Source organism: Macrobrachium nipponense, chromosome 1 (genome assembly GCF_015104395.2).
Source record: "Macrobrachium nipponense isolate FS-2020 chromosome 1, ASM1510439v2, whole genome shotgun sequence".
NCBI classification, from domain to species: domain Eukaryota; kingdom Metazoa; phylum Arthropoda; class Malacostraca; order Decapoda; family Palaemonidae; genus Macrobrachium; species Macrobrachium nipponense.
The window spans coordinates 104,474,294-104,499,293 of record NC_087200.1 but is presented as its reverse complement, the minus strand read 5'-3'; the positions used below and the strand labels follow the sequence as shown (position 1 = coordinate 104,499,293).

At 35.4% G+C, this 25,000-nt stretch overlaps 1 protein-coding gene across 1 annotated transcript in view; it reads right to left on the bottom strand.

The window, feature by feature from the left end:
- The window catches only part of LOC135219516 (serine-rich adhesin for platelets-like), a 43,679-nt gene extending 18,955 nt beyond the window's left edge, over nucleotides 1-24,724 (bottom strand). Inside the window, exon 1 of the mRNA XM_064256345.1 lies at nucleotides 24,299-24,724. Coding sequence (XP_064112415.1) covers nucleotides 24,299-24,431 — 133 coding nt within the window. The 5' untranslated portion in view covers nucleotides 24,432-24,724. The remainder of the gene's footprint in view (nucleotides 1-24,298) is intronic.
- Nucleotides 24,725-25,000: the final 276 nt, after the last annotated feature.

Sequence of the window (25,000 nt, the reverse complement as noted above, 5' to 3'; positions counted from 1 at the left end):
TTTGTGATTCACTTTTCCATTTCCAATACCGATAATTTCCCCGGCTGAATCACCTGCCGCTTGTTTTGGGGAAACCGGTCGGTCGGGAACATGCGACGATTCACGTATTCATCGAAGAAGGTGAAATTCCCATTTCTGGGAAGTACTACACTCGCCAGGAACCGCGAAAGCTGAAGAGAGTATTGCAACGGCCTTCGGGTGCGGGAAGGAGCAGTCAACACAAATCTTCTGCCCGGCGGCAAACTGCAAGCTGTGATTGTCTCGGAGGCCGTTATGAAGGTTGTTAGAAACCAGTTTTTTTTTTTTTTTTCAGCTTTCGTACTTCGGAGACGTGCTATGAAACAGGAAACATGCCATTGGACAATTTTCTCAGATGAACAACATTTTTGCCAAAGGGTTTAAATAATAAATTTTGATTTTTTAACGTGAATAGCACAATATCATTTATTCTACTGGATGAAGAGCAAAACTTTTCTGGAAACGCCTCGTGATTCTCTGAACTGACTTGTAACCGGTTTAGACTTAAAATCGCTGTTATATGCTGTGACCTACAAAGCAACTAAGAGGCACGTGATACAAGTGACTTAAGGACAGATATCGCATACTTTTGAACTGAGTTGACAGTTTCCGATATATGTCATGGGCTCATTTCAAAATGCAACTTATTGGTCATTTTTTATAATATGCAATTGTCCTCGGTTGAATAACCTAATAGTGGTGTCTAATTTAGAATTCGTGGGATATTCACCATCTGATTGCCACAACAACGTAAAGAAGATTTTGAAAAGATATATTGCATTGTAAAATTATGCGACTTTCAGCGAGCAAATGTTGCGTTGTTTTCTTTCCCTTATTCTCTCCGGTATCTTTGATGTGAAATTCGGTTAATCAATTAACTAAGAGAAATAAAACCACACTTTTAGTACGAATTCTAAAAGTAGTTGCAAGAAGAAATACCTACACATTTTAAATCGGAGGTTTCCTCTATCGTGAAATTCGATACAATATTCAACACCCACTGTGGATTTGTGAGAAGAATCCCCAAATAGGCTACATTACTGTAGCTATTTAAATGGCTTTCTGTATATGCTGCAAATATATAACACATTATTATTCGAGCTACAAATGTCCTTTAATATCTAATTCGCTCTACCTCGAATTAAATATTAAAGGACATTTGAAGCTCGAATAATTTATATGTATCACGGTGATGATAATTATTCATAATATGGCTACGTTCGTCAAACGTTCGAATTTGTTAACATGGTAGAGGGGGTTGGATATCGATTCTAATTACGAATAACCGAGTTCGACGGTGATTTGTAACGTCAGAATCGGTATAAACTTAGAATCTCACTTGTTAGCCGAATCGATAACGTGACTGTCTTCTTGATTTCGTCCCTGTCCGCTGGACGGTGGTTCGATTCCCCGAGAGGACGAAATTCTTATCAACTAAAAGATTCCCTTTCGGTTTACACATATGAAAATACGTCAATTCCGAGGTAGTGCGAATAGATATTAAAGGACATTTGTAGCTCGAATAATTTATATGAATCACGGTGTGATAATTATTACAACCATATACATATATTATATATATATAATATAACTTATATATATATATAATATATATATATGTGTGTGTGTGTGTGTGTGTGTGTGTGTGTGTGTGTATGAGGGACAATACACTTTAATTTAGCTCTCTCTCTCTCTCTCTCTCTCTCTCTCTCAGATGTTCCATGATTCAGAAAAGTTCCCACAAACACAAGCTTTCGGTAAGCCTACCTTGTAGTAGGCCTAATCCAGTAGGTCAAGGATTTTTTCCTATAACGGGAAAGGGCCGCCCATAGGCCTACAGGATGAAGAAATACTATAGTGTACAAGAAAAGGAGTAAACTATTAACATCTTGGCATCTCGGCAGCGAATAGGCTTATCGGATCTTTTCCAATTTTGTGCCCGAGAAAGGAAACGGAGTTTGAATGGAGCCCGTCCCTCTCTCGGGCAGATTACTATATTAAGTTCAACAGATGTCTTTTTATCATATGAGGTTAAGATCGGGTTTAGGGTGGCCTCGGATTAACACCTTGTTCGAGAATGTAGGAAATTTCATTGGTACTACCTGTAGGGTAAAATGGTTTTTCGTGCCGCCAGAGAAATTTTACAACTTAAATGTTTTATTTTATAATTGTCCTACCTCATCCCAGAAAAGGGAATAAAAACAGAAATCGTAAACTGTCCGTAAACAAAACGAAAGCGCATGTAAATAGTAATGAACATATACAAACGTCGACCGCACAAAAAAAAAAAAAAAAAAAAAAAAAATGACTTATAATTTTATATTTTTTTTATATAGTGAAAGGTTGGCTCGTTCGACAGAGAACGCAGCCCCTCCGTGTTTTCCGTCCTTTTGAAAAGGAAATCCGGCAGAAATAACGGTACTCTGTGGTTGTCATTTGTACTCCACTCACCATCAAGTACTAGTACTATAACCCACGACCCTTTATTTACACCGCGGGCCAAATGATCACAATAAAGTTAATCGCCGAGAAGAAGGGGGTTGGAGGAAAACAAGAACGATCTTTTACGGCTTCTACAATTGCTGGCTCTCTCTCTCTCTCTCTCTCTCTCTCTCTCTCTCTCTCTTATCAGAAAACAGCACCAAAAAGTTCTTGTTGAACAGAACACCTAATCCGCCTCCTGGTATGTATGTCAAGCCACACCCGCTTGGACAAGAGTATTCATATGCACGATAAATGTTTTCACTCTAGGTAACCCCCTGACCTTTAGAGAGAGAGAGAGAGAGAGAGAGAGAGTTTAAATTTTTTGTTCTCTATAATTCCACCTGTGTATACGCAATCGTACCCTCTTACTTGTCCTAAATGGCAAGAAATCTTCGATAGAAAAAAAAAAGAAAAACTCGCGAGTTACCTCTAAAAGCTGAAGAAGGATATGGAAACCAACGGAGTTAGATCACTTAAAAACTGTGCAATCATTCACCACTGATAGCATTCATCAAGTTTCTTTTTTCTTGAAATGCTAAATGTGTACGGTATTAAAACTTTCTTGACTGACATTGTCAGCTCCGAGTGAAGAACCCAATGTTTTAAAAGTATACTCTTCAGACTTTTGAGTCGACGCTTCGGGAACAGCGTACCCGGATAGCCAGCCGAATCATGCTACCCCATCTCTGGTTGATTTTAGGAATTTTGTAAATATTTCCATGGCTCTCTCTCGATCTTTTCACTTTCAACTATTCCAAAGACATAATTCACATCTAATCAAAATGAAGCAGTATTCCAGTTTTGGCCTAATAGTCGCAAACTATGTTAATTATCTTTTCTCGCGATATGGGTTCGATATTGAGCCATTTTCCCCGTTTTTAGCCAAATTTACCTTTAAATTTCTTTAATTTACTCTGATAAGTGCCTTAATTATCCACATTAGACATCACTGCATATTTTTGCCAGTTAGGCCGTGGCTTCAAATAGCTATGTCTAAAATACGATCCATATCGGATGCTTTGGCAAGATTTTATCGAAGAGACACAGCCCTGAAATGCACAGCAATGTGTAGCATCTTTACTCAGGAATATATGATAATATCGGCCCGCTTTTAGCATTGGCCACAAAATCTGCTGGTCAAGTTCAAAGTCACACGTGAGGACTTATGGCAGGGTATAATGGCATGGTTTAATGCAGGACCCAGTGGGTCCTGGTTTAATGATACCTTTTAGAAACTAACTGAACAGCGGAACACGAAATAATTTGTACCGTTTTTTGTGGTTTCAGTGGGTTAGACAAAGGTCCAAAGGGTTAGCCAAACTTAGCCGGCCTCATTCAAACCTGACCGTCTTGGTGGCAGTACAGCACCGCCCAGAGTCAAAATATATAGCGTCTGCTCACGAGGCTGTAATAAAACCTATCCCCGCCCCTTGTGAAACGTCATCAGTTACAAAAGGGCCATATCTTTATGAAACTATATTTACGATAACATTTCCATATAACTATGTTTGCGATGGCATTTTTTTATATAAATTTTCCTCCTATTGCATGGTGCCTTATATTACGTTAAAGTACAAAGAATGCTCTTTCAAATGATATATGGCACATTACAATTACGATTACTTTCAAACCCACAAGCGCGCACAGAAAAAATTATCTACGCACACAAAAATGTGCCATTACTTCATCCGTCAACCTACATACATTCACGTTTCATAGCGTATCTGACTAAGGAATGATGATAGAAAGAAACTGAAAAATGAATTAGAAAGCTGATAAAATGTACTATATAACGCGCACAAATAAAATTGATAGTAGTTCTCAGAAATTTTCGAGGAATTCTAGGTCAAAGACGGACCAAAATTTTTAAATTTTATGTAAATATTTACCAAATCTTTCTTACATAATTTTTAATCTTATTACATTTTGCTATATACCATGTAAAAGTACAAAGAATGCCCTTTCAATTGGTATATGACACATTACAATTACAATTATTTTCAAACCCATAATTGCGCACAGTAAAAATTATCTACACGCAAAAATTATAAAAAATTAAGCGTTCCTGGGAGATCTGAAATCTAGCCCCGCCCCTTGTGAAACGTCATCAGATACATCCAGCCAGACTGACTAATACCTTTTTGTACTTTTTCCGAAAATATTATAATCGTTTGAGGCATGCATAATTAATACCTTTATGTGTACAGTTTGTGTTGTATGTAAACTTATGTGTTCGGATGTATATTTATGTGATATGAAGTGCTAATGAGAAATTTGCTGGAAATGTGTTCCCTGTATCATTTTCTTCATCATTTATTCCTTTGATACCTTATATCGTATATAATGTAATTCTTACACTTTTGGTATTGTTTTCTTTTTTGTGGTCAAGTCGTGCAAAGGCAACTGCCATTTTTTACACTGCCTGTATCCACATTTTCTTTGTATTATTGCATAACAATAAGTATTCTTAATAACATATGGAAAATATAACCTTTAGCATAAAAAAAAGTTGCTTTTCAAAGTGAGGTATGAACACAGTGACAGAACTAAATACATTTCTTAAGAATGATTTAAAAGCTTGATAATATTACTACCTGAAAGAGAGAGGGAGAGAGAGAGTTGTCATGTTATAAAAAATGGGCTTGAAGAGAATACAGCAAACCAGTATATAGGTAAGTAAATAAATAAGTAAAGAATAAACATATGAAGAAAGCTGGAGTAGCTATGTGTGTTCAAACTGGTATATTTTATGTGCAATAAAACAAGGCTTGGTGACTAATTGAGAGAATGGGTATTAAAAAAAATCAAACATGTGACCTCTCTACAGATTTTATCAAGATTTTATGAAAAATACATGCGATATGGATTAAATGTATAAAAACTAAGGGTTCTTTTAGTAATTCAATGGAGAAGCCCGGGTAGTGTTACTCTTGTGACGTCACAGTATTAGCTCCGCCCCCACTGCCGAGTTGAGCAGACCCTATATACTTTGAATGGGTATTAAAAACATCAAGCATGTGACCTATTTACAGATTTTATCAAGATTTTATCAAAAACACCATGCGATATGGATTAAATGTATAAAAACTAAAGCTTCTCTAAGTAATTCAGTGGAGACGCACAGGAAGTGTTACTCTTCTGACGTCACAGCATTAGCTCAGCCCCCACTGCCGAGTTGAGCAGACCCTATATACTTTGACTCTGGCACAGCCCACCTGACTTCTGTTCTCAACTATTCGACAACCATGCTGAAGAAGGATCACTATCCATTCAAACTTACACCTGAACAAAATCTTGTTGGCTCTCTTTAAATATATTTGATCCTTTAAAAAAAGAAGCAAATTCCCTTAGGTTAATTTTCCCTTTTCTTGAGGAATGATTCATATGGTAGAAAATAAACCTTAAGATACCGTTAAGAGAAATTATGTATTCAATCGTTATTACACAATCGCTCCGCCGCTCTCGGATGGCAACATTTAACGAAACAATGATGCAGTAAGTACTCGTCTACTCCGGTCATCACATTTGGGTTTTGAAATTTCAGGAATTTGTGAGATAAAAGCTTTCAAATAGTAATATTTAACTTGATTATGACTTTTTCGCGAAAGAGATATTAATTAAACATAATGTGTCTCTTGTCTGCTTATAACAGTTTCAGAAATAATTTTCCAGATTTCGAGATTGACAAGTTCTGAATGACACATCATGATGAGTGAGGTGTTATATTATGAACAGCGCAGCTTCATTCATTCTCAATAACACCTCATTTTGTGGCTATGAACCCAAAGTCTCGAGCAACGCTGAGTCACCCTTGTCAACATTCTCCTCAATAGGGGCATCATCATCCCTTGAGTGAGGGAGTCACTCGCTTCCCACAGGTTGCCATTCATCATTTCCTTCGGGTCGCATGATCTCGGCCATGCAAGCAACAGTGGGAGAGGGATCGAGAGGTGAAAGATAATGGAGGCGTTTACGTTGTCATTTGAATAACAGAGAGAGAGAGAGAGAGAGAGAGAAGAGAACAAGGTTAACTTTTTCAGCGTGGCGATTCTTTTCATTTGGGTCACAGGTATCATTTTATGTTACGTCACCGAAAATAATGTCAGACAACAAAAGGTTCGGTGTTTTTATGATTAACCATCTCATCATTCATTACTTTAGTGAAGTGAAACTCAGATGCTCTTAACCTGTCAGTTGACAAGACACGTTTAGAAACACGCCTCTTGAAGTCGGTACTTTCTCTATTACAAAGAGAGAGAGAGAGAGAGAGAGAGACTGTTAAGTTACCGGTAAGTCTTGTACAACAGTTCATAAGATGCAAATTTAAATTAATTCGTTGCCAATGCCGTGGGATTTCTTAGTTTATTAGAACTGGTGGCAATTCTCTCTCTCTCTCTCTCTCTCTACACACGCGCACACACACACACACACGCACGAACGCACATATATATATATTTATTTTTTTATTTCACAATCCCTATTCATTCAATATCAGCTTCAGTGTTGCATTTGAGTACTGTGTGAATTCAAACGCAATATTCATCCTTTTTACAAGTGTTCAGGAATTCACAAAAAGATAGTCTATGAAAAAGAGAAACAATGCAAATTCCTTTCTCTCCAATGACTTGAGAAATTCTACCGAGTAAGACTAGTCATTTTCATCGTTGTATTGTAGTTACTACAATTGATCTATTGGTTGGTTGGATATTGCTTTCGTTAAAAATAGAAAATAATCTTTTAGCACTGCCATTGTAATTCACTTTGATGATTTTTTCTTATTAAAAGTGAAATATTACAAACCACAAACTCTCTTTTTCTCTCTCTCTTCTTACTATCATAAATATTTTCCTATTTGCAGTCTCGATCAGTTAACGCAAGCTGTAAGATAAGTAATAAAATACACGAATCAATCATTAGTAAGACAGGAGCCAGAATATGTAATTGTTGGTTTAGTTATTTATCTTTTTTATATATGAATGATTTTTAACACATTTAATATTAGATGTATAAAATCGTCGAAGACGTCTCGCTTCGTTGACTTCCTTCTACTATTAATTATTCAAAATAAAAACAAAGGAAATCAAGGTCCACAAAACTCTCTCTCTCTCTCTCTCTCTCTCTCTCTCTCTCTCTCTCTCTCTCTCTCTCTCTCTCTCAGTAATAAGAGAAACTGAAGGCAATAACACAGGTAATTAATTCCAAGTCACGAAGCAGCTGTCGAATGCATTTCCTCCTCCGTCGATACCGGGGGAAGGAGGAGGAGGAGGAGGAGGCTTTTCCTGGACCACTCCTTTTTAACCTACATCTCCCTCGAGCTACATTAAGAAAGCTTTACAATTAACGGTATTCTTTTGGCCTTAATCTAATCCTAACACCAGGTTACAAAAACGGATGGCAGTCTGAGAAATACAAACAAGGTCAAGGTGAGCCAGAGCCTGTAGACGGACGGCATTGAAGGGAATATGGATAGGATGGTTTTAGTGTCTCCCCCCAAAGCAATGCCGGATTGATATGCTGTACTATATAGTCGCATGTAGCTTTAGTTCCTCGCTGATAAATCTGGTTGTCCACAACACAAATAAAACAAAATACCCACTTACAAAAACAGGCATATATATATATATATATATATATATATATATATATATATATATATATATATATATATATATATATATATATATATATATATATTATATATTATATAAATATATATATCGAGTACTGATGACATCAAATTATTGAATATGGAGTTTCTGACATTTACTTTGTTCTTTTACTGTTGAATCACAAGTTTTAAAATGTGTTGAGTTGAAATCCTATATTGCATTTTACTTTCAACGAAAAATTGATAATTCTTACTTTCGATTAAAAACGGTTGGTAATGCACAGGTCGAAACTTAAAATGTCTGTATTTAATTTCTCGCAATACAGACCCAAGTAAATGGCACTAGTAGAATAAAACGGGTTTTATGTCTGCATTTAACTTTCCCGCGGAATTTCTGGTCTGTGTCTTGGTGGACTGTGCGCGTCACTGCAGACGGTATGCAGTCATCTGCGTTCAAGTAATTGCTGATCTACATTCTTTTAAAATGATGGACGGCAAAGAAGGCAATAAAAATAAAATAATTCAGGATTTCGTTTAAAAGAATTACTTTACAATAAATATGAACAAGTGTTTGTTATTTAGAACTGAATCTCCACTACTGTAAGGACCGTAGGAATAGATATTTAAGGAATCTTCTGGAAGCCTTTGGAATACTTGTGTGCTGGGCCCAAGTTTCTTTTGCTAAAGATTAAAAGTTGTATTCCAGTAAAGTAACTTAAACTGAATATGGAGTAACTGATCGAATAATAAGTGTAATTCATAAGCCAAAAAAAAAGAACTGAGTAGGAATAATATGATGACATTAATAATAGTTATCGGTTCTATGTCTTTTTAAGCGAAATAGAGACTGTTATGAGCCTATCAGCAATCAATAAGGAAACATTGCCAAGATATATAAGGATGATTGTAAAATTGGAAAAAAAAGAATAAAAAATAATGAAAAATGAATGAGCAAGAATAAATAATATGGTAGTGCAACAGATAATATATGGATTCCAGAAATCTCTCTCTGAAAAGGTAACCACCGTTTCAGAAAAGGCCCATCAAATTCGACGACGCTGTTCGTCGCTTTCGGAGGCCTAACGTCCGCATTATAAATAACTACCTGGCAGCGTCACGTTTTCGCCACAGGCATCCTAGCTTTTACATTATCCCTTCCAATAGGTTTTCCATAGCGGTGCCTTCCCCCTCCAGGGCCAGTAAGTGCATCTACACCCCAGGTACACTGCTGTATACCGTCCTTTCACCTGCTATGTCAACTTTCAGAGATCGTTTACTTTAAGTCGACTTCATTTAGTTACTGTGATTGTTTCCCATGCATAATTCTTTCTTATTCGTTTTGAATAATCGTGTGTCTTTGTGACAAAAATACACACACACACACAGAGTTTTATCACTCACTAACTCTTGCTTCAAGCACTGTTTATACTCTTAGTCATTTCATTCCACAGCCGCTGACGCTATGCCCAGAAACAAATGAATGTCCAGTGACGCAGCAAAAAGTAACACTGACCTCCTTCCTTATTCAGGCTTTGTTAGTGTTTATTGCTTTTCAGACACCCTGGAGAAATTTCTCATTCACCTGCGTCTGGGTTCTTTGCTGACTAGAATATTTGTTCTTAATACTGCCTATATTTTGAAGCCTTATTAGTAGGTCGTTTTGTGACATCCTTTGGTTAAGCAGTAGGTAATAAATAATATATATATAATATATATTATATATATATAATATATATATATATATAATATATATATATATATATATATATATATATATATAGATATATAGAGAGAGAGGAGACCGAGAGAGAGAGAGAACCTTAGTTGCTGTCTTTTGCTCTTTGATATTAAAATTTTGTCTAATGGTTAACTCTTTGTTGTAATTTTATAATTTGATACTACACTACATAAATCTTTTAAATGTGAAAGAACAAAATAATTTTATTTTTCTCTACCACTGATTTCAAATGTGGTCCCGTGACTGATGCCAGTATCAAGATGCAAAAAAATATTTAATCTTCACATCAAATGGCTTCGTCGAGAGATTTCACTGCAGCCCTAAATAGTCATCCAAAACAAGCCTATACCATGCTCTGGTTGAGTAACAAAGCTCACTGAAAAAACCCACAAGTTATCTAGATTAACATCTGTTTTCTCGGCTATTCATTCTTCTTAAAAGAAACGGGAGCTACAATTTTACCGCTGCAAGTCATTGTATTTATTTTTGATATCGTCTTAATTTTAGCAAGTCATTGCGAAAGAAATTTAGAATAATATTGTACAAGGAGAGAGAGAGAGAGAGAGAGAGAGAGAGAGAGAGAGAGAGAGAGAGAGAGAGAGAGAGTCATATTAAGATAGAGAAACAGTAGGAGTTGGAAAGAGGAGCGTCACAAGCTCTCACACATTTTGCTCTTGACTGACGCCACTAATAATCATAAGCCATTTTGAACATGATTACCCACTTTTATACACTGAAAATGATCACTCATCAGTTGTAACAAAGCTTACCGTTGGTTTTGTATGGCTCTTGCTTACGTACGTTTAATGATTTATTGTTAAAGAATGATTTACAAGCGTTTTATGTAAATGTTTAATTTAGATTTTAGCAAACGGACTAAGTATCATCTCCTTTATTATGCAAGTAAAGAGACATGGATGCATATAGAATATACATGTATACACACACACACACACACACACACATATATATATATATATATATATATGTGTGTGTGTTTTCTAATTGACCTATATATTCTCTTGTCTGTAGTAATATTTATACATTATATATATATATATATATATATATATATATATATATATATATATATATATATTTATAATTAATGTATAATATTGCTACAGACAAGAGAATATATAAGTCAACTAGAATACTGCCCTTGCAGCATATATATATATATATATATATATATATATATATATATATATATATATATATATATATATATATATATATATTCAAACTTATTTATTCATGAACACTTTATTTATCCTCAGTGATGATTAATTGATTGATTAGTTCTTGCTGGCGTTGCACAGTGATGAGGGAAGCGCTTCTTGTAGCGGAAAGTAATATTTACGAGAATAATTCGTCTTTCAAAAGTAAAATTAAAGACCAGTTTTACATATACTTATATTTTACGAAAATATAAACATTAATTACAAATTACCACTTAGCAACTAATAAACAAAAGAACCAATCGTAAGCTACCCGATAATGAGCCCAAAGAAATTAGCAGTAACTGATTTAGAAGTAACATTTCCAAGGACTCTATTCAGGAAAACAAGGAGCCATTTCATAAGCTACCTACGGAGTAAATAACAACCAATGCAGGACGTTACTAAGAGATTACATAATGCTAGGAGGGTTATTGAAGTATATATATATATATATTATATATATATATACATATATATTATGTATGTATATGTACATGTACATGTGTGCGTAAATATTTTACTTATTTTATCTATATGGAAATATAGAATTGCTGTATGATTCATTAAATTCAGTTTCTGAGAAACTCTGAAGGTTCGTAAAGAATTCCTCTCTGGGATGTCTTTATTATATTAGATGCTCGTAGATGTACGTTTATGGTTAGAACAAAACTTTTACTTTATAATATTTAATAGTTTCAAAATAGCGATAAACTGAATCTAACTTAATGTTTCCATTGTTAAAGCCAGGCTTTGTTAATAGTTGACAGTTCTGAATTCGCCATTTCTTAGACTTGGAATAACTATGCGCGAGGTTTTCATGATGAAATTTTGACAGTGCATAATAATTGATTCACCTTTTTTAAACTGGGTCATTAAGAAGATTTATAACTGGGAATGTACACAGCAAACGCTTTGTGTTTTACGAACAAGTTATCGTTGTGAAAACCCATTCGTTTGGAAAGGAGGAGAGCCCGGCTTTCTCAATCTCTCACCTCCCTTCCCTCCTCTAAGGTGCTTGAAACAGACACATGATGCTGCAACTCATGAAAACTGAATGAAGGAATGAATAAATGAATGCTACAGAAGACAGAACTCAGATTTCTCTTGGTTTCTTTCGGCCTAACAGTAAAGCGAAAAACTGGTTAGAAGCGACCCTTTGACACTATAATTCCTCCAACCTTCAACGGCTCCGCCCTCCCCCTCCCACACCTGGGGGGCGGTAGTATCATAACCGCGCGTCTGAAAGTGCGTCTGCTTTGGAACCTCGATGCAGTAAGAGAATCTCTTGTCTTTTTCGGAACGACTGCCGGGCTGTATGAGCAAAGATTCAAACATTATCTAAAAGACTTGAGTTTACGTCTCCTGGGTTCTATCCAAACATAATACTCAAAGTCTCAGTCTATAGTCCAAACGTTTCTTCATGTAAGCACACTGAACGGAAAACTTTGGTTATATGACCTCCTGATGATATCTAGCTGTAATTTAACATTATTGTTATCCATATGTTTCTTACAACGAAAAACCGGAAGTGCATAATAATTTCTTGTGAGAACTAGGGGAAACCACTGATATCTGTAAGGTGAATCTGGTCACGAAAATATCGTCCGACAAAGAAAACAAAGCAAGCAATTAAACCGCTCGGGGACCCATTGTTAAAAGAGCACGTTGTCCCTGCAAGGCTTGCACAATTATCTCCGCAAATCGGCTCATGAATGAGCGTAATTTACACAATTCTGCAAAACAATACAAAGAAAGTAAAGTTCCTTATCAAATGATGACATAACAAGCCGCTATTACACTCGTTTCACGGAGGAAGTAAGTGATGGGTCCCTCCCTGTAGTATATTCGTGGACAACCTCTTCCATCATTTCTATTACTACCACTAGCATCATAATCTGGTCACTATAAGTTTGGCGTGATTGATGTATGACTTTACAAAAAAAATCAATTACAAGACAATTATGTCGGAATAGTCGAAGTGAATGTTTCCCAGTATCCATCGAAAGGTTTTGTCCTTCCCGGGATCCTGAATTAGAACCTAGGATAAAAGTAAAAAGACGTGTGCTTGAAAATTCGAGGAATATTTCTGATTCATTAAACCCAGATAAGAACCCATCTTACTTCAACACAGTTGAAACACAGGAAACAACGTTACAATGAATCTCAATCATAGACTGGTCATCCCTAACATCGGAAGCTTTTCACAATCACACCACTGTTGCCACACCACACTGGAAGATGAGTTTGTCCGTGAATTTATATTCGAATTACCATTGCAAGGAATACATTTTTGGTCGTTTACAGAGCTGGCTTTTATCTATAAAACACTTGTATATCTAATTATCTTGAACCTCTTTGTACAAACAAGCTAAATACCTACGCACAACTTAGATACAGCTGAGCTGCTCATCGGCTGGCTTTCACCCACCCGAGTCTAGTCATCTCGAGCCACCTCTCATCAAATTTCCACTCCTTTATAGATATTAAAGCTTTTCATAATATCTGGGCAACTGGGTTGGAGAAACCACATTATTTTTGAAAAAGGGTTCCAGAAAACTCTCTCCCAAGTTTATCACGTTTTATCGTTGTTTTCTACTTGGAAATTTTGCTACATAGAAATTCTGCTTTGTAGGTTCTTTGCAGCGTCCCTTCGGCGCCTACCTGAAACCCATTTCGTTCCTTATACTTTACCTTCTGTCTTATTCTCTTTCTTCCATCTTGCTTTCCACCTCTCCTAACAATTGATTCATAGTGCAACTGCAAAGTTTTCCTCCTGTTACACCTTTCATACCTTTAACTGTCAATTTCCGTTTCAGCGCTGAATGGCCTCACAGGTCCCAGTGCTTCGCCTTTGGCCCAAATTCTATATTCAATTCAATACATGGAAATTCTTCCCGATGAAGAAACATTTCACAAGACTCTGCCTTTTCCAACTGAAATATCGTACCTTTTATGTGTTTGTTAAATCAAGACAAACAATATGCTTATAGGAAACAAGTGCTTAGGAAAGTAAATGCACAGTAGTATGCCTGTTTAATTTTGTTTTTTAAAATATATGCAGCAAAAGCTTTTGATGACCTGCACGGTTCCCTTGACAAGAAGAACCTTGCAGGGTCATCGAAAGCTTTCTGCTGTATATATTTTAAAGAAGAAAATCAAACAGGCGTACTACTGTGCATTTACTTTCCCATTTTATTGACGCGTGAAATTAGGAGTTTTCTTTGAAACAAGTGCTTATTAGGCCCTTTTTTTATCTAAGTAATTATATCAGAAGCGACCACGACATTCGATAAATATCCAGGATTCTTAACACCGGTTTTTATTCTACCTTAATCGTGGTTAACCATGAGACATACATTAACTTCTTAACTTTGGTGTCGAGAGTACGTATCCGATTTCCTTCGGAGTTTTTATTGAACGACCGACTGTTAGTGGTTGGATTTTTATCCAGCGTTGATGTCGTTTCTGATATAATTATTTAGTGCATGATTAAGGTCTCGAGCATAGAGAGTGCGGTATACACACTTATTTTTAAATGAGGTACAGTAAAGATTTTAACTCTTACACAAAAAGAAGCTAACGTTAATCGACCTGCAGCAGATTAGCTGTGAGCAAAACTAGGACTACAAATTAGTGACTTCACGACGAGTGTCCGTGCGGACTCTACATCGCTGCTAATATTTGACCATATTATCTGGTATTATTTGACGGTGCCAGAAAACTTGCTTGTGTTCTTAAGGCTTCCAATGACCAAAGACGATAACGTCGTATGCTTTAGACATTTTGCCATCGTTGGAATGAAGCTTTCGGTCTGGGTGTTTGCGTTTTCCCGAGATTTTATCAGTTGTTTATCTTAACCCAGTTATGGTTGTGAAGCTCGTACCCATGCTAACGGCAGGCCGTAATAGTACTTTCAAGCGTCATGTCATCGTCTTAACTTTTCTGGGTTATTTCTCAGTTATTATGTAGTAATATATATATATATATATATATATATATATTATATATATATATATATATATATATATCATATCTATACGATATGTGTGTGTGTGTATTCTATAAACACACACACGAATACTATTATTAATCTGCAGTGCTCTTATATATATATATATATATATATATATATATATATATATACACTATACACATACACACACACACACACACACACACACACATATATATATATATATATATTATATATATATATATATATATATATATATGAGAGAGTACTGCAGATTTAAGAAAGTATTCGTTAAATTTATTTTCAGTCTTCTTTCCTGTTTTTTTTTTCCAACTAAGTGCATCCTATCAATAACGCGGGCGCTTGTTTAGTAAGTTAGTAGCCTCCTCTCTTCCATTTGTATGCGTGCATATTTTGAATAACAATACCAATACTAAAAGTTACCATTACGACCCCAGAATGCCATAGCGTCACTTCGAAACAATGGAAGGATGTCTGGGCAGCGCCACAGACACTCCTGTAATTCGGAATATATTGATAATTGAATCCTTGTCAGTGCAAACCAAAAGTCTGATTCCGTTTGAGAGCTATAGCGATCAAAGAAAAACCGGCAATTTTCCCGTTTGTATATTTACATATGTGAAAATGATTTAAGTAATTGTAGACAAATGCTCTGAAAATTAACATTCGCTGTTTAGAGAGATTTAAAACAAAATCTCAAACACTGTTGATTAATAAAGTACTCACTGAACAAAGAAAGAGCACCAACTACTTGAATCTGCCATACATTGACCATGGGAGGAACTAGTTGAAGTCCATGAAAACTAGAACAGAACGAACAAGTCAGTATTACGTGAGAGAGAGAGAGAGAGAGAGAGAGAGAGAGAGAGAGAGAGATTCACACAGCCCCAAAGATGAGGCCTGTGGGTTAATGTTCTTAGACGCCAAGAATTCCTCGCCGGGATGCTTATGCAAAACGTCACTCAAAAGAAAAAATCGATTTGTCTTGCACAGAACTTCGGACTAGTGGTTTTACGGCTAGCCTATAATTGTGCCATCTGTCAGTGCATCCAAAAATAAATGCTTGAGGCAAAAATAGTATAAATAGGAAGAAAAACGAAACGAAGTGTGGGAAAACGAAAAAACTGCGGAGGAATGTGAAAAAAGAATCTGTAATATAGATCAGAATTGAAAGAGAGAGAGAAAAAAAGGAGATGATTCCTAGAACTCCGAAAGGCACCTGGAGGCATCTGAGGATACCGCAAAACGAGAGGAGGTGGGGGTGGTGGTGGGGGAGGGACGGGGGCGTCAGCACGCAAAAAGTCGGACAAGAATCCAAACATCTTTCTAATTACATATTCGCCGTAGCATCTTACTTGCATGTCGTGTCACATCTGTTATTGTTGTTTGTCCTACTTGTCAGTTGCCGCATCAAGTGAACCGACCAAAAGTGGTATATATACACTTTCCTAATTATGGTTATCTGAGTTACAAATGTAGATTAACAACAAATTTGCTTGGTAAGGAATGGAGCCGTGACGGATACAGAGATCGAATCTGGATCAAACCAGAGAGAGAAGCACTTCAATGGGGCGCTGCTCTCTACGTCGTGTTTACTTCTGAAATCTGGTCATTTCAAAGAAGCCTAAATTTGAAGTCTATCTTCGTTTTGTTTTCACGGTACCGGATACGTTTATTTTTAAGTATAAAAACATCCGCTAATTAATCGTTACCTTGTTTCATTGTAACTTAGAATGTGTTGGAAAAGGGAAGTAGTTGTTTATATCATTATTTGAAAATTTCTGAAGGAACAAATGTAACTTATGGAAAACGATCTACTTTGTTTGAAGGTTGGGTTATGAGACTTAGATTGGGATATAAGTATTATTGGGAATTTAATAAAGACAAAAATGTACCTTGTAAATTTTGTAAACAAGACAAAAGTCATAAGTTGTATCATTATATTATGGAATGCAAAGAATTTGATGGAATCAGAAATGATTCCATTGCAGATCTGTATGAACAAATATGTTTTATAATTAATAATAATAAAATAACTGATTTTATTAAAAAATGTAAGGGAAACCACATTGTATTTTAAGATAGAATAACTGTGTTATTGGGAAAGGGAAGATATAAGAACACTATACTTCCCTTTTGATGTAAATTATCAATAAAATTTTTGAATTTGAATTGAATTTGAACTTAGAATGTGATGTTAGAATATTAGTTTCGTTATAAATATAGTATATTGCAATAAAACTTTGCATATGTTGTGTTACATATTGTTGTAAGTATATAAGTAGATAATCTGTAATACGCTGCACGGGAAGAACGCTGTCTTTAAATATCACTTCTCTGCTGTTTTGAACCGGAACTAAGAAGGCACACAATAGTAATTCAGGTGATACGTATATGTGATTGGTTATTTGTAAAAATACACTTTTAGGCAATAATGAGCTATAACAAATATGTTAAAGAGGCCTTCATTCCACAAAGAAGTGTTAATAAAGGCCCCATTTATTTCCTAGGTTTTCCCATGAATTAAAAATGTGTTTTTACATTATTTTCGTATTTTACATTGTAATGTTCCTGTTGATCAGTTTCATTATCCTGGCCTTATCATCACAGGATATTTTCGTTGCCTTTTATATGTTTATGAATAACTCTTCCATTCAGTTTTATCTGTAACAAAACGCCATATTCATATTTCGGCCAGTAAGCAAACAGAATAGTAACCCCTGAAGCCTGTTATTGTACTACTAGACTATTAACACTAACGCTAACAGTTACTGTAGTAGTCCGACAAATTTAGGAAGAGACTCAGGCAGTTTTCTTTGGTCATTACGTTTCTTTTTCGTCCTTTAAATCTTTTCAATATCAACCAAGGCCCCTTTCCTTTTGAAATATTGAAATCTGTTATTAAATATCACTTTGTAAATCCAGGTTTAGCCTCCTGACTTCACGTTTTCAGTTGCTTTTGCGTGTTACTGTGCGTTTTTAGCACTCGACATTTCTCACAATGGGTTTTTTTCTGTGTATCTATTTATATCGTAAAATTAAAAAAATGCGAAAGTACCATGGAAAATGCAAAAATGATTAGACCTATAATGTTCAATTTAGATGTGTTTTATTTTTTAAAGAAAATATTTACTTTCATGGCGTATTTATACAAAAGTTTTTTTTTTATTTATATTATAATTTCTCTCCTATCTTTAAACGCAGTTTTTTTTCTTGCTAAAATTTGTTTAAATCCAAATTTTTCAAAACCACAATTAAATCTGTTCAAACTTAGGAACTTTCTTCCTTAAATAGAAAGTTAGCAATGTTTCATAAAGAGCATGTAGTATTTTAATTGGTCTAAATGTGTGACAGGTGTATGAATCGGTAACCCTTGCAAAATGCTATTTTAAGAGAATAATCCTCAAATTCTTTCTTGGATTAAAGAGCTGAATTGTCCCATAGATAACCTGTCTCCATTTCTGATTTTAATTTTGATCGAAATTGATGACGACCATGATTTTTAAAATTACTATCAGTTTCAGCGAGAGAATATAAATACCCGAAAGTGTCCATCTTAAGACTTATATTGTAACAAATGAGTATATTATGATAGTGGATAATGAAATGATACTATGTATGGCAAGAATAACATTGGTTCAAAACAATGCAGTCTCTCCCTAAACTGGTTGTAGTATAGTTTTCTCGTTGTCCTGTAAGAAAATGAAAGCGAGCAATGGTAAATTACTGTGGTTCTTATTGGCTACATAGACCAGTTAGTGTTTATTCAGTCTGCGAAAACAACCTATACCACCAATAAACATTTGCCAGATGATTAAAGATGCACTTTATACCGGAAGGCAATCCCTCACCTTCCCGTGTACGTAGAAAATTTTGAATTATTAATTTTTAGCTAAAGCATATTAGTTCTAGTTTCGTGATTTTTTTTTTCGTGATTATCATATAATTTGCACAACTATTTGAGTAAACTAACAGCAAACCATAGTGTCTTAGGCCAATGGTATCAGGAGACTTGCTTACATATTTAATGAGCTCACAAAAACCTAGAAGACGAAGAAGCAAAACCAAGCAGCCCTCCCCTAGAAGTGTCAGATTTCCTATTCTCACAGCAAATCGTGATGTTACTTTGCAAAGCCGCCAACAGATGTCAGTACGAGGCGCAATCCATCCAAGCCGCCCCAACCACACCAGCCCTCTGTTGTTACTTGAGGTATCTTTAACAACTGGTCGGTTAGCTAACTGTACACTGAGCTACTAACCCTTATCGGTTGAAAGAGAATATCTTTAATTTAATTTTTATGGCTCTTTTATTAACATTTAAAGGGTCAAATATAGTTTACTAAGGGTTCATAACTAATAAAGTATGGCAATGAAATCTACATCATCCTTCAAGGTCTCCAAAACCAGTTTTCTTGTTTTTTTCTTTTTTTTATTCTTCCTCAGTAGATATTGTTGTCATCATCTTACGGAAGACAATTTTATTCAGCGCAAAATCCCTGAATCTCCGCATTCGATTTTGATCGGCAGCGTGCTCATATTGCCAAAGACCGACTGGCTTTATTGCAAGTGTTGTTTTGACGTAGAAAATCAAATACAATCCAGTGACGTTCACTTCTAAACAACACTGCATATAATCCAGTTGGTCTTTCGCATTATCAGCAAACTAACGATGAGAGGAAGTTGATTGTGGAGAATCAGAGATTTTAAACCGAGTAAAATTGACTTCAGAAAGATGATGACTAAATGTAAATACTGAAGAAAACAAGTTAAATTGGGTTTGGAAGATCATGAAGGGAATTTTAGATTTCACTGCCATTTTTATTCCTTATGAAACCCTTGTGAGAAATACTTGAAAAACGCAATCTATGTATGTATGTATACATGCATGTATGTATGTATATATACATATATTATATATATATATGTATATATCTATATATATATGTGTAATAATATTATATATATATATGTATATGTATGCATATATATATATATATATATATATATATATATATATTTATATATATATATATATATATATATATATATATGAGAGAGTGAGAGAGAAGACGCTCTTTCTTCAATGTCTTATTATTAAGGAGCGTTTTTTCCAATTTTCCATCTTTTTATTTTTGCGGATGTGCCTTTCCTTGCCACAAGGCGTGAGGCTGCATTACCTCAGTCATTATCCAAGGCGCCAGTGATTATCTTCTTCGTTTCCGCCTCTCGAGAATCTGCAGCCACACAATAAATAACTTTATGCCTCGAAATTGGACGAGCGACTAATAAGACAGCTGTTAAAACGTGACTTCGAGCTCACTGGGATGTAAAGCTGCAAGTAAACTGAGAATAATGACGTGAGCTTGTGGCCTTCTTACTTGGAGATGCGCATCTTGACTCCCCGACTGCTTGATAAGGCAGTGGGTTGGTTTTTCTTCATCAGTTGAATTCAGTTCCTTGGATGATCACTCTGCTTCCAAATTTGCTACGTGATGGAATTGTCGGTAACCCAGTTGGTTTGTTTGTGAGCAATATCTTGACTTTACGATTTCTATAAAGAGTTGTAGGCAGCTGCATACTCGTCAGTCTTGTTAATTGGGCAGCGAGTTCCAAACTGACTGACGTTTCCATTAGTCATTGTTTGTTGGGAAATGTTTTGTTCCTGTATTTTTAGGCTGTATTTAGTCAAATTCGAGAGTGTAAAGAATTTTTACCATATGCCATTCTTAGTGAATGTAAGATGTTCATTGTAATAAACACAACGAACGCACTTCAATGATGACAATGATTCAGCGTATAACTCAAAAATATATTATAACAGCCGCAAATGACAATTTGGTACTTGAGATCAATTGTTCGGTAAATGAAACCATTAATATATTGCTGAATGTTGAAGTGAATACCAATTTTATATTTTTTCTAAGTCTACTCACACTACATGTGATCATCAGGATAACTCTGTGAACACAAAATTTAAACATTCATTTATATTCAGGTTCCTAATTTTCTGGGATATCAATAGACACACATGCACATTACATGCATATAGAATAAATATATTCATACATATTTTCATCTACAGAGAGTATGTATTTTCAACAGCGAGTGAAAAGGTTACTATCTCTGGTTCGTTGAATTCTCTAATAATCTCAAAATTATCAAAGGTTGGGTAGCTACGTTCCGTGAAACTCTCGTGTGCCTGGCGGGTTGCAGACAGCGAGCAAATGCTCATGTGGCAAACATCCTCATCTGAAAAGAATTAACTCCCCTGGAGTCGACCTTTAAAAGGCAGTAAGGGTACTGGTGATGCATATATATATATATATATATATATATATATATATATATATATATATATATATATATATATATATAAATATGCATGTATATATATATTTATATAAAATGTGTGTATGCATATATATATGTATATGTATATATACATGTATGGATATTACATACATACACACACACACACACACACTCTTTATAGAAATCGTAAAGTCAAGATATTGCTCACAAACAAACCAACTGGGTTACCGACAATTCCATCACGTAGCAAATCTGGAGGCAGAGTGATCATATATATATATATATATATATATATATATATATATATATATATATATATATATATATATATATATATATAAGACAAAGGCCACGAAAGAAAGATAACCAATGGAGTGGTGCTAGGGCTTCCGACTTTCCGTCCTTTACTTGCTGCACCACTCCATTCTTTCTCTTTCCTACTTGGCATTTGTATTTATTTATATATATTCACCTCGCACCATATTTTCGTGATTCATTTATAAATATAAATAAGTATAGTATATATGCGCGTGTACATACACACACAAAAACAAACACACACACACCATCACCACACACACATATATATATATATATATATATATATATATATATATATATATATATATAATATATATATATATGTGTGTGTGTGTGTGTGTGTGTGTTTGTGTATTCATTCATGTGTTGGTGTACTACATCATAATTCTTTTAGTAAGCAATATGACGCCAAAGAAGCTGCGCATAAGGGAAGATATTAGAAACCCTGGAAGAGTGATCTGCATGAGTTGGCGAAATTTATCGTGCGTAGGTCACTGTGTGTCTTCTGTGAGACCAGAAGGTAAACTAAAATATCGCTCCTCGCTCATAGACATTTCTGTGTAGTTTTCAACATTATCTGTTTTTATTCTTCCGTTAGTAATCATGTCTATTTGTCTGTCTTGTTGGCTCTCAACTGACTAGTACTTACTTTAAATTAATAAGTTGCTCTGTTAAGACAGATTTTTCATGTCTATTAAGTAAAATGCGTTTATTCAATTTCAGTCTGTCAATGAAGCTGATGGCTAAAAAGAAAAGGCGAAATAAAGTTAATGGTTTTAACGAGGCCTTCAGTTTGATAAGACAGACAACCTGAATATCTGATAATTGTACGTAGGATAATGGGAAAACTATGCGTAGTTGTCTTTTATCTTTATATATATATTAATATATAATATAATATATAACATATATATATATACATACCTATACACATATGTATATATAATAGAGGAATGAGGGAAGGAGAGAGAGAGAGAGAGAGGAGAGAGAGAGACGAGAGAGAGAAGGGGGCCGAGAGAAGAGAAAAAGGAAGAAAAGGGAACCAGAAAAACCACAACCACAGCTCCCCTAGAAATCTAACAAAATGTTTTAACTCATTTTACAGCAAAATTCTGCCAAAACTGTAAAACCTAAAGTTTTCTCTTGCCTTTGCTATGCCGGTTCGTCCAATAACGATCATTCTTGGCCTCACACCATTAAACTTACCGTTATGGCCTTCATGGTACACACGCCCAGGTCCTCCGTCAGAGACATCTGTTGTAGTAACTATAAAGATGACTCCACTGACCTATTCCTACTTGGCCCACCTCGGTTCTGTACCTCGTTAAAAAAAAAAAAAAAAAAAAAAAAAAAAACTGGGCAATCCCCAGAATTTCGTATATTCAAACCACCTTCCAAAGAGGAGACTTGTAGGTGAATTAAGTCTTGTAAGTAGATCAATCTTCACACATACATATATTGCCCCGTGACAGATATGATGCACTATTTTTAATAGCTGCTGACATGGATACTAACTCTCTCTCTCTCTCTCTCTCTTCACACACACACACACACACACACACACACACTTATCTATATGTATATATGCCTTGCAACTTCTGCATATGTAAAATTTGAGGACAAAGGAAGAACAAGATGCGACCCACTTCGGATACAAAACTTCGCAGTCACCTTATTAACGGTAGTTTTTTTTTTTTTTTTTTTTAAATTCCGCCTTTCCTTTTGATTGGACTTACTTATTTTACCTCTTTAGACCGTATTACCATCATGTCTTCATATTTTTGAAAGCAAATTAGAGTAGACTCTCTCTCTCTCTCTCTCTCTCTCTTCGTAGGGGGCTGGCTAAGGAATGTGGTGAAGTACTTAGTGTAATACCAATTGAGATTTCAACGATCCTAAGTCACAAAAGAAAAAGAAATAAAAAAGCCAATTGTACAGTTTTCCTATGCGTGATTTTGGAAAACTTCGTTATAATGCAATATTTCTGAAAATGTTTATCATATAATTGAGAGAAAAAAATGAGAAACAAATTTAGACCGCTATTACAAGGTGACGGTTTTTCCATTTATGGATAAATGATCAACAGTGGAAAGATTGATTAAAAAATCTAGGGGATTACAAATCCCAATTTCGATTCCGAGGGAAACTTCAAAATATTCGAACTGTTTCCTCTTCCATTCTCTGTACAGTATATATATATATATATATATATATATATTATATATATATATATATATATATATATATATATATATATATATAAATATATATATATATATACTTATATATATAAGCAGAAAGAGAGAGAGAGAGGACACTTAGACTAAACACAAAGAACTTAGAACTACTATATTAACATGTATGTACAAGTAAGCTACCTCTTCCATCAACATCGACTGCTATATATATATATATATATATATATATATATATATATATATATATATATATATATATATATACTACATATATATTGTGTGTGTGTGGACGTATGATTGACCCCACAGCCCTGTTCGCATAATTTTTGTCTCGACGGTGACGATCACCTGCCATTTAATCAAATACAAAAAAGAAAACATATAAGGAAAATCGTTACTTACGGAAGCCCTTCCCTTCCCTGTCGCTGCCTTGGTCGTCTTGTGTAGGAAGCGGTGTAGCGGACACTAATCCTGCCTGGATCAAACATAACAGAAGCACAACCGCTACTTTAAGCGTTTCGTTCAAACCCTCCATATCGTCTGAGTCAAATGTTTAGCACCATAAAGATATTTCGCGACTTGATGATTTGTATCTTTGATTCTTCGAATTTGTTTTCAAAGAGATCGCTAGGGGAGATAACTTTTTGATTCTTGGGTCGCGCCACGTTACCGATTTCTTCAGAAGCTAATGTTATTTTGGGGAAAACAAATAACCCGCAGCGAACGCCACAGACTAAACTTCGGCGAATGGAAGAGCAACTCGACTATCTATAGACACCGCCCTGGAAGCGGACGCACATCCACCCTCAACCGCGGTCAGGGCCCAAATACCTGGACTCTTTGGGTTCGGTTGTCGACTTCGCTTTTGTTACTGAAGACGATTGACGATGCGAACCGACCCCTTCCCGCTCCATCCCCGACCCCCTACCGGACCATTTCTCGCGCTCTAATCCCGGTTTCTCCCTTGACTTTCGGCTGTCAGGTGGCTAATGGCAACTCTACCGAGACCTAATTTCGTTGGCTGTCGCCTGGCGGTATGCCTGTAGTGTGTCCAGTTAGCATTAGAGGAATATTACTTTCTTTTTAAAATGTTATTACTATGAG